The sequence below is a fragment of the Falco punctatus genome (genome assembly GCF_963210335.1).
Source record: "Falco punctatus genome assembly, chromosome: 4".
NCBI classification, from domain to species: domain Eukaryota; kingdom Metazoa; phylum Chordata; class Aves; order Falconiformes; family Falconidae; genus Falco; species Falco punctatus.
Genome location: NC_137583.1, coordinates 50,688,635 through 50,700,177, shown reverse-complemented (window position 1 = coordinate 50,700,177; position 11,543 = coordinate 50,688,635). Strand labels below are relative to the sequence as shown.

At 50.5% G+C, this 11,543-nt stretch overlaps 1 protein-coding gene across 1 annotated transcript; it reads right to left on the bottom strand.

The window, feature by feature from the left end:
* Positions 1-139: 139 nt before the first annotated feature.
* LOC308061965 (ATP-binding cassette sub-family F member 2) lies at positions 140-11,444 on the bottom strand. Its single transcript, XM_080382710.1, has 15 exons — positions 11,285-11,444; positions 10,864-11,032; positions 8,436-8,648; positions 7,321-7,503; positions 6,830-7,001; positions 6,578-6,673; positions 5,404-5,506; positions 5,226-5,321; positions 4,999-5,118; positions 4,392-4,481; positions 4,044-4,154; positions 3,716-3,778; positions 3,125-3,253; positions 2,089-2,292; positions 140-745 (listed from the first exon to the last, which is right to left on the bottom strand). Exons 2-15 carry the CDS (start codon positions 11,015-11,017, stop codon positions 608-610), a joined length of 1,872 nt encoding a protein of 623 aa, XP_080238836.1. The 5' UTR covers positions 11,018-11,032; positions 11,285-11,444; the 3' UTR covers positions 140-607.
* Between the last annotated feature and the right edge of the window lie 99 nt (positions 11,445-11,543).

Sequence of the window (11,543 nt, the reverse complement as noted above, 5' to 3'; positions counted from 1 at the left end):
GCCCACAAATTCTGGTCATTTTGGTTGTACTGAAGAACCGAACCTTCACCCAGGAAGAAAGGACTCTGCAACTTTACTCAAAGCTCAGCACTGATTTGCCCCAGCATGCCCCAATAACTACTACAACTCACAAACCAAGACCGTTCTTCCCTCTTTATTGACTGATGGATTTTCAGGCAGATCTGTTAATTACACTGTTAAATAATAGTTAAAAACAAACCAAGGCCAGAGGAGTTTGAAGTGAAGTATCTAAACTGAAGCAGAAATTGGGAAGGAAGAGGTGGGAGAAGCTGGGCTGGGGTCTCCACTTCTCTATCACTGCAGCTCAGACACCCTAACTGCCACCACCATAACCCCAGACCATTAGATTCCAAGGCCTGGCTCAGATGGGACATCATCTAAATATGGAAACAGTTGCCCAGACGTAGCCAGATCAGAGGAGATCTGTCCAGATACAGAGGTGCAAGGCAAGTCAAGGGGAAGCAGTATTGCAGCAATCCTAGAACACAGCCAGAGATAGCAGCAGAGTCCCATTCCAGTTGGCAGATGGGTGAGTCAATTGGCCACTGTCAGTCTCCACAGAGCACCTGACCGACTGCTCTAGAGCTCACACATTGTGGGTCTTTTTGGTGAGCTGCGGATCTTCATCCACCAGCTTTGACTTGAGATGTTCCTTGTAGGCAAGGATGTCACCTTGCCACTTTGTGATTGTCTGCTTCTCGCAGACCCAGATCTCCTGTGCAACCTGAAAGCAAGCACACAAGGAGAGCAGCTTTACAGTACAGTATGTTATAATTTCACAAAAATCAATAAAACTAACCAGAATCTACTCTCTGAAGTCTGGTAAGAAATGAGGTTAGTAACTTTCACACTTCAACTACCAAAGAAAAATACCTGCACTGAACTATCTTACCTAGGGTTTTCTGCATAATTTATACAAGATTTTAGAACTAAAAATCCTTGACTTCTCAACATTTTTTTTTTTGTTTATGGACTAAGAAAAGCCTTTCCTGCTGTCTTGGTTTCAGCTGTGATAAGCGTTAATTTTCTTCCTATTACCTGGTATAATGCTGTGTTTTGGATTTAGTATGAGAATAGTGTTGATAGCACACTGATGTTTCAGTTGTTGTGAAGTAGTGCTTACTCTCAAGTCAAGGACTTTTCAGTTTCTCATGCTCTGACAGTGAGCAGGTACACAAGCACCTGGGAGAAAGCAGGGCCAGGACAGCTGACCCGAACTGGCCAAAGGGATATTCCACACCACGGACTGTCACAGTCAGTATCTAAAGAGGGCAGAGTTGGCCAGGAAGGACTGATCGCTGCTCGAGAACTGGCTGGGCGTAAGTCAGTGGGTGGTGAGCAGCTGTAATGTGCATCACTTGTTTTTCTTGGCTTTTACTGCTCTCTTTGTTATCTCCTTTTTCACTACTAATATTATATTATACTTTATTTCAGTTATTAAACTGTTCTTATCTCATCCCATGAGTTTCACCTTTCCCCCATTCTCCTCCCCATCCCACTAGAGCTGTCAGGGAGCGAGCAAGTGGCTGTGTAGTGTTCAGTTGCTGGCTGGGGTTAAAACCCCTGACACCTGCTAAACTGGGCATTGAAAAAAGGTAGTTCTTGACCTGAACTACTTGGATATAACACACTAAAATATAAAATTATACCTGAACTTGCAGACAAAGCTATAGCTGATAGATAAGCACTTGACATTTGTGTGCGTGTGGTGCAAATTCTTTTGCCTGTGCAGACTGAGTGATAAAACACTGGGCTAGAACTACTCCAGTATAATTTTAAAAAAAATCTAGTTAAGGCCTCCACAGTGTGTCATGATTTCCATTTAACTTATTCTTCACTTCACTTTTGTGGTGTGAGGTTTTCAAGTACCTACTCTTCTCCTAGACTAGGTCAGTAATCATTTCACATGAACATGGCAAGAGAATAGTGTCCAGTGATTTTTTTTTTTTTTTTTTTCACTCACACACCTTTTTGGGGATAAGTAAGAGCCAGTCAGTTGAAGACACCTTGTTTTAATTACTTAAACTGTCAGAAAGGTGCTCTGACAAAATTCACTACTTTTCTTACCTGCTGGATGAGTCTGAAGTCATGGCTGACAAGCATCATTCCTCCTTCAAATTCATTGATAGCATCTGCCAGAGCATCTATTGTTTCTATGTCCAAGTGGTTGGTGGGCTCATCCAGGAAAAGCATGTGAGGATTTTGCCAGGCCAGCCACGCAAAGCACACACGGCATTTCTGTCCATCAGACAGGTTCCTAATGGGGCTCACCTGAGAAACACAAGACACCATTTGCAGCTCTGCAGTGAAACTTAACAGACCACCATCCTGACCGCAAAACATTCAGATCTCACGCTGTGTTTCCAGAAGCCACATGACACAAGAGGACAGTTTAGTCAGTCTTACACCTAGGCTAAGCTTCTCTCACCAGCAGAACAAGGGGATTCCAGAGGCTTCTGAAGAAGTGTCCATAGTAAGACCCAGCTGGTGTTGAAGGTTCCAAAGGATAGTTAATTGAGGTCTGACTAGTGTTCACTGCATCCTGACACAATCGTAAAACTACTCTCAACTTCTGGATTGATAAATGGGGAAGAACAATGTAAAAATCAGTGTTGAACTGCACTGATGAAGACAACTCCTGTCATACATGTGATGTGTGATGTACAGGAACATGTCATCTTTGGACTTTAGAGCACCACTGGTGATCCTACCCTCTTGTTTGAGCCAAGAAGTCCCCACTCCCAGCTGAGAATATGTTCTAGCATTTCTGCCTGGTATTCATCTCAGAAGTAAGAGATAAGCAAAGGAGTTCAAGTTACAGTTAAAATATGCTCAAGTCTAGCACTATGCCACAACTTGTCTTCTCTACACCTGGATTCCGAGGAGGTCACCCATTCCAACCCACATACTGCTGCAATGCAAAGAAAGTTCCTACGAGCTATGAGTTATTTGCTTCTCAGCAGAGACGGAAAAAACATTTTGATGCTGTGACAGGCCATGCTGTGTACTGCATCACACTGTCAGACATCCGCAGAGCAACAGAAAATGCAGCAGCTCTACTTTCCTAATGAGCAAAAACCAAACCTCAACAGCTCATACTCACCTGCTGCTTCCCTGTCAGACCATATCTGCCAATGATTTTTCTCATTTCCTCCTTCTCCTTGATCTCTGGGTAGCATTTCAGCATGTACTCCAGGGGTGAGAGGTCCAAGTCCAACTGCTCTTGCAGGTGCTGACAGAGAAGAAAAGTCAGCTTCAGGCTGTGCAGGCCGCCCACTCCATGGCCAAAAGAACACGCATCCCCACCTTATTCCCCTCTGGTACCAGCTAAGCAGCAGAATACAAGAGCCAGTAACCCCACTCACAGTACCACCACTGTGCTGAACTATTATGGAAAGAGCCTCTTGTTTCAGGAGCAGGAGTGCTGCTTCAGAATAGCATGCTTGTCCACCACCAAGCACAAGGCAGCCATCTCTCCCATAAAAGGTGAGAGGCTAAACAGAAAGGACCACAGCAAGACTCTTTTCAGGGTAGGAACATTTGCTAGAGCCCATTCAGCCAACAGAACAGTTCCATCCCCTATCTCCAGGCACAGTGGGAGGGGCCTTAGATGTAGAAAGAGGGGCAACATTTCTTATGCCTGACAGCTTTTTCCTTAGCATTTCATGTCCCTGGTGTCTGCTGTAGGGAGTACCTGGTGGTATCTACCAATCTTCACATGCGAGTGCTTGCGAATCATCCCATCTGTGGGCAGCAGCTAGAAAGGGAAGATAAAAGTGTTTCACCAGGAAACCCCTCCTTTTGCTGTATGCCAGAAATACAGAATCCAGCCATCTCTGCTCTGGCACAAAGGAGTTAGCCTAAACAGATAATATCGGGGTGGGGGGTGGGGGGGGCGGGGAAAGCCCTATATTATAGCAAGATCTTAGGATTTCCAAGGCCTGATTGGGGTTCTGGCAAATAAGTGCAGCTTCTTTGAAGACTACCTCAAAAATAAAGGGTAGACAATGTAGGGAGCATACCTCTCCTGTGAGCAGTTTCAGCAGTGTTGACTTTCCAGCTCCATTGGGTCCAACAAGAGCTACACGGGTATCCAGGTCAATCCCAAACTCCAGGTTATTATAGATCCATGGCTGCAAACCGGAGAAATCACGACACATACTATGCCTTTCCACTACTACCCAGAACCTCTGGGCTGCACCTGTAATGCTCTATCCTCAGCAGACTGAGTATTAACACTTCCAATAAGTTTGATCCACTAGTCACATGCTGCAACCTGATCAGAAAGCTTAGTCAAAAGCCTCGTGCTCCCAAAGAAGGCAGGGATACAAGTAATCTCCATACCTCCCATGCATACTCCCTATACTCACCCCATCCTTGGTGTATTTGAAGCTGACGTTCTGCACCATGATGACAGGAGGGGGGATTTTCCCACAGGGTGGGAAATAGAATGACAAAGTCTGTTAACACAGAACAGCCACTTGTTAAGAGAACCTGAAGCACAAGACAACCCAGTTATTCTGGTATAACCTTGCCTGACTACAAACACAATCTGCAGACCAAGGCACTAGACTGTAAGCCCCTCTAGCAACTCACAGATTTATTCTGATTAGTTGCTTACAAGCTCATCCACTGGCTAATAAGTCCCTGCTTCTTTCCCCTTGAAATGTCGTCTTACACTTTTCAAACAAACAGGAGTTGCTCTGAGCATCCGCCCCCGCCTTCTCCAAACCTTAGACATTCATTTGTGATTTCTGTATCTGCAAAACAGCCTTATTGATATGACAAATCTCCTCCTCTTTCCACTCTTCAGCATTATGCTATCTGCAGTACAGTCATCCTTGGCATCAGAAAGGGTACACCACTGTGGCTTCCAGCTGTGTCAACCATTCCTGCTGTCAGCTAAAGATCATTCTACTATACCTAGCCAATGTTTCTAATATTGATCTCTAGATGCAGTCCCATGTCTGATCCTACCTTATCATTCACAACTCTCTCTGTCAAGCCAGAAGCCATCATTTTTTGAAGGGTCTTCTCCTTGCTCTGAGCTTGCCTGGCCAGCTTCGCACTACCATGACCAAATCGTGCAATGTAATTCTGCAACAAAACCCAGAGTTGGCTGAAAGCCACAACAACAAGGTTGAGGAGGCGCAGGGATGCCCACCTGCATGGGTAGAAAGATGTTCATGCAGCTAGGCAGATACCTTCATATGGGCAATCTGATCTTGCTCCCAGTGGAATCGCTTCATTTGATTTTCTTCGAGTTCCAAACGAGTCTTTACATACTGATCGTAATTTCCCTAGAAGACCACAGAACATCATAGGTTGCCCGGAGAACAGCTCCTCTGTTTTTGCCAGTTGTGCAGGGCACCATTTACTTACTGTGTAGTACTTCAGTTTGCGGTTGTGCATATGGATTATGTTGGTGCAGACACCATTCAAGAAGTCTTGGGAGTGGGATATCAGCACAAGGATCCGCTTGAACCTGTGGTGCCACGCAAGTTATTAGAAACTAAGCTAGGGAAAGAATTCTTGCTCATTGGCCCTGGTGGTGATTGACAGGGGATTTACAGGCACTGCATCTCTCTTGCCTTCAATCGGATTAAGAACAAAAAGATAACAGCCTTGGAGATGCTCTGGGAAATCTGGAGTAAAGCAGCTACAACCAGCTGCGGTAAGCAAATACTGGAAACATCTCTCATTGTGTTAAAACACTCTTCACTGTAAGACAGTTCACAAAGAGTCGAGAGCTGGCTACCCATGTGGTAGATGACTTGTGCTACTGATGCAACTGACTCCATTGGCATCACAGTTTTTGGAAGTTTCAGCCTTTGCTGCTTACTTTCACCATAATACAGACTACCATCTGTTAGGTTTACTATGCATGGCTCCACTCTAAATCTGCACCACGGCTGGTTAAAGCCTCCCAAAAAAAGAGAGGTTCAAATTACTTCCCTAAAACATCTGACTTCTAAAGCAAGCATGCAAACGGTTCAACTGACAAAACTGACAGAAAAACCTCTGCAAATGAAAAGCCCTTCACTTTAAACTTTGTAACTATTCCTAAGCTTTTTACCTTAAGCCTTAACATTTTACCTTTGTTTACAAAAACCAGTCACCTGACATACTAGAACAAGATGAAACCGACACACTTGGGTACCACTGATCTGTGAAAACAGGGGACCAATATGTAGAAAGATGAGCTGGAAGCCAGCTCTGGAAAACTCACAGTACCGGTACAGCACATGGTGCTGGTACACAGGCTGCCCCCAGCTTCCAAGGAAGTAGCTTTAACCAGGTAGCCCCAACCAGCATTTTTCATTTCTTCAGTAAGGGAAAGACAGGGGCTTGTCTTGAATTCACCACCCCTTGCATCAAGAACTCTTTCACAGTCATGTGTAGCAGCAAGCACAAGAAGATGTCACCAGTACCACAATATAGTTATGTAGCCACAGGAACTATAGCCAGTTACCCCTGTAGCACCTGCTCATGTGCTGATTAGGTGTTCCAGCAGAAAAGCACAACTCAGAGAAACAGCAGACTCCTTCATGCTTACGTTTTCAGCTCTTCCTCCAACCACACACAGGCATCCAGGTCAAGGTGGTTTGTGGGCTCATCTAGAAGCAGCATGAAAGGCCGAATGAAGAGGGCTCTGAAAGGAGAAGGGAGATGACACAGTAGGGTAAATGCAGGTAACCCAAAGCCTCTCAGCTCTGCTCCCAGTTCTTAGAACTGTGTATGTGGCTCTGCAGAGTCAAGAGCAGGCAGGCATTCTCCCAGGAACCAGCAGGCAGTATATACCACTCACCTAGCAAGAGCCACCCTCATTCGCCAGCCACCGCTAAAGTCCTTCAGCTTCTTCCTCTGCATGGCTGGTGTGAACCCCAAACCATGAAGGATCCGTGAGGCCCGTGCTTCTGCCTTGTCAGCATCCAGCTCCTCCAGACGTTCATATAACTCCAAGAGTTTCTCACACTCCGCTGAAAGAAAGCCTGCCTGTCAGCACTTCTACCAATAAAGGGCTCTCACCTGCACTTCTATACAGCTGGGAAAGCTCACAGTCCACCTGCTTTATCACCGTTCAGCCCCCTCCATTCCCGAACCTGAGACACTTCTTAAGAAGCTGCATGGAATATCATCTAAAGTGTAATCCTACAGGACTTTTCAACCATTACAGGGCAGCTGGGGGAAATAGATACTGTAACATGTAAAAACTCTGCCAAGGAACCTAAATAAGCCCTTTTCTTCAGTGAGGAGGGAAATGGAGGAAATGTCCCTTGGGACTCCAAGAAGCTTTACCATCTTCATGAGCCAGACGTTCTGCCTCTCGTTCTAACATGGCCCTCTCTGTATCCACCTCCATCACACACTGGAGAGGGGTCTTGTCACTGGGAGGCATCTCTCGAGTCAGGTGATAGATGTCAATATGCTCTGGGATGGGCACTTCTCGTTTCCCAATAGCTGACAAAAGCATGGATTTCCCTGTGTGCAGACAGACACTCCACATCATTGTTGGATTCAGTGAGATACAACATCACAGAGAAATGGATGAGATGCAGTCAGATCCCACCAATTCCCTCCCTTTCCAACCCCTGAAAATCCTTGGGAATTTCTTGCTCAAGAGGCCAGAAGAACTAGAAGCACAGCAGAGCATACTGCCTCACTGCAATAGGCTGCCCCCCCCAGCTAAGGCTCATCACCTGAGGGACAGGACTGAAACAAGAAGAATCTCTTTGGAAACCACTGCAGTTCAGCCCTTGCCCGGATTTAGGGAACCTTCTCTCTGCTGTGTACTTGCTGTTGCCTAACCAGGTCCGACACCTGCTACCAGGACCCCAGATTCTAAAGACTCCTAACATAGAGGAATGTTATGCACCCGTCATTAGGGACCCAAGTATTTTCCTGAAAGTTAAAACAACTGGTCACTCTTACTAGCTCCTCCTCAAGTACACCCATATTCTGCATCTCTCCATGTAGTGTCACCTTCTCCAGGGACTATACAGTTGTTTTCCCACTCAGGCCAAACCACACACTCTCTACTCCTCCACACTGTGCAAGTTCTTTGACCAATACCATCATCATTGGATTTACTGACACTGCTAAACAAATCCTGCAAACAGGAATAAGGCAGATTCACAGATCCCAGACATCTCACCCAAATCTCACCAGAAACAAGTTCAAATGCACAGTCCAAAGCTAGAATGCAACCTCATACCTCCACCAGCAATACTAGCAATTCCTCTTCCTGGGTGGGGGGAGATGAGAGAATGGAAACTGCCATCTCCCAGCCACATCTGTCTAACAGCCCTATTTCTGGTTTCCAGTATCTACCACCTGCATCTGTCCAGCTTCTCAGCAGGACAGTATCCTCACCGAGCTCCAAGCAGCCCAGGTCACCGTGCCCCACAGCTTACCAATCCCATTCAGTCCAATCAGGCCGTAGCGCCTTCCGGAGTTCAGCTCCAGTTTTGTATCACTCAGCAGCTCCTGACCGTGGAAGGTCAGCGAGAGGTTAATGATGTGCACGTCAGTGCTGTTGGGATGGGAGGCCAGCACTCCTGTCACAGCACGGGCAGCAGCTTTCTTTAATTCAAAGTCCTCCAGCTCCTTTGTAAGAGCATCCACCTCTATATGCAGAAACAGACCAGAGGTGTTAGTGATTTACAGATACAAGGGAAGCCATAAGCCCCAATAGGCCCATGACTACAAAAACAACTCCCATGTCCCCATTTCTACAGAAATGTTGAGGAGGCCCAGAAGCAATGACACTCTGCTTTTCAGCTTAGCAGATGGATACGTATGGTCTAACAGGAACTTCCACCTGCTCTCTCTAAAAAAATATGACCATTAGGACCAAGCGAGCTGCCAGAACAGCTAGCCTGTTATCCAAGAATGATGGGACTAGCTCTCACTGCAGGAAGGGCTGGGATGGTAAGAGAACTTATAAAGTGTTGCTTGCAAGCTTAAGGAAGGGCCTGGCCAAAGGAAAACTTGGGTAGAAAATAAATGAAGGGAAAGCTGCAAGAAGAAAAGCAGCAGCAGCATTGGAATAGGCCCTACCAATTTTTGCGAAGCTAATATGCCCATATGCATGCCCCCACCTCTTCCTTTCCTCCCACAGTATAAGCACACCTTTCCTATCATAGTGATCTGTTGCAGCCCAGCATTTGCAGTCCAATTTTTGGTGAAACAATGCCATTAGAAGAAGAAAACGGCACTGAGAATCTCAGCAACATTCCAGCTTCTCAAAGTAGAGACCTGGCATTCAGATTGTTTGTGTTCAGACCACTGAGGGATAGCACCCTGGCTCTCAACGTCTAGCACTCCTGGCAAAAACTCTGCAAAACCACTGTGATTGCCAAGGCTAACGTGCCTTACCCAAGAAGGAGCAAAAGATGCCGACTGTGCTGACACAGGACCCTCTCTGAAATCACGGGCAGCACAAGCAGACCAGTTGGATAAACAAGCAAACCAGATGAGCGAGAAGAGGGCAAGGCAGCTTTATCCCTGATGCATAACAACTTCACAGGGAACTGCTAGTAAGAAACAGGCACATATCGACCCACACTGCCTGCCCTCCGACATCCTCGCTGCTTTACCAGCCTGCCCTGCACTCCCAGCGCCTGCTCACCGCCACGGCTCTGCCGCAACCCCAGCCGCCTGCCCCGCCCGCAGCCCCCACCGGCCGTGGCACTGGCAGCCGCAGGCAGAGCGCTCCCGCCCGGCCCGGCCCAGCTCGGCGCGGCTCGACCCAGCGGAAGGCGCAGGGCCCGAAGCCTGAGCCCGCCGCGGCTCCCCAGGCTCCACCAATCGGAAGGCGCTATGCAAATGTACCGCGGGAGCGGACGGCGATTGGCCGATTCGGCGCGGGCGGGCGCCAGGGCCGCCCCGCCGCAGGACCGCCCCGGCTGGGCCAGCGCGCGTCCGGCACCGGCGGCCCCAGCACCGGCCCGGATGGCAGCACCGCGCAGGAGCGCACCCGGGACCGCCAGCAAAGAGCAGGGTCCTCGGGAGACCGGCCCCCCCGCGTCTCTGTCACGCATCGAGTGCCTCTTAAAACTGCACTGTGGGCTGAGTCTGAAAAAAACTTGCGTGCCCATCTGCCGGCGGGTCACCAGGCGGGCTAAAGCAAGGACCGACTCAACCCTCTCTCTCCGTAAGCTTTACCTTGCCTATTTCCTTTAGGGAGGTCAACAGCTCTTTGTTGACACAGTCTCTTTCCTAAGATAGCCAGGCTCACAGTTTCTGCAAACGAGATATGGCCCAGAAAAACAGAACAGACAGGGCCATAGCCGTAAGAACAGTAAGAATTGAGGCACTACAGTGGTTCCTGCAGCGTGGGGCTGGGGGGGAACCCAACAAAAACTCGAACAGGGCTGGGCATAAAGTACCAGAAGATCAGGACCGTATCTGACAGGGCAAAAACACCATCAGCACCGTCGATCTTCACACTGCAAGCCTGAAGTGAGGGCCGAGGGAGCCCCTCACCTGCACAGCCTACGGACAGCCGCCACGGATCGCTGCAAGTGTCCGGCTGGCTCACAGGAGATGAGGTGGCCCTAACGGGAGGCACCGCGGCTGGCCCAGCTCGGCGCAAGCACGTGCCCACGGGTATCTCATCCGAGGAGAAACGGAAGTCCCAGCTCTCCGAGCCGCGGGCACAACCGATCGCGCACCGTCCTGCCCACCGGCAGCCCTGGCCGGGCGCTGCCAACGCCGGAGCGCGCGGGGCTGCCGGGCTGAGCCCCACCGAGGGCTCCGCGGGGGCGCCGGGGAGTCCGGGCACGAGCCAGGCGCCCGCCGGCGCGGCAGCACCGGCATCGCGGCGGGGCCGCCTCTTACCTGGCAGCGACGTCCCGTTGGCCTCCGGGGGCCTGACCTCCTGCGGCTCCGTCCCGGCATCGCCGTTCTCCTCCGGGGCTCGGCGCGGCCGCTGCCGGGCCTTGGCCGCCTCCTTCTTCTTGGCCGCCTTCTTCTTGGCCAGGTCCGAGGGCATGGCGCGGCGGAGGCGCTGCGGCGGAGGTGCGACAGGCGCCGTTAGGCCGCGCCGATCCGATCCGGCCCGCCCCGCCCCAGCCCGGCCGCCCCGCCCCGGCGGGCCCGCGAGCCGCCCGGCCCGGACCACGCGGCGCCGCCGGGCCCGGCCGAGGGCCAGCCAGCCGCCCGCCCGCCCGCTAGGCTGCCCTGCCCGGCGGCGGCGGCGCGGCCCGGCCCGCTCCGCTCCTCCTGCTCGCCCCGCCGCGCCGCCAAGCCCCTCCCGCACCGGCGGCTCCGCGCTTTCCTTCTGTCGCAACAGGACAGCTGCTACCGCGTGCGCACGCCCTGCCCCCCGCGGCGGCGACCAATCGTAGCGCGTAGCGTCACCCGCGCCGGGCCGCCGCACGCCTCTGGGAAGCCGAGTCCGCGTGCCCGCCGCCGCCCGGGCCCGGCCGCGCCGCCGCCTGCCGGGCACTGCGCATCCCGGCATGCCACGCGCCAGGCCCCGCCCCCGCCGAGAGCCGGGGACTCTGGCCCGCCGTACA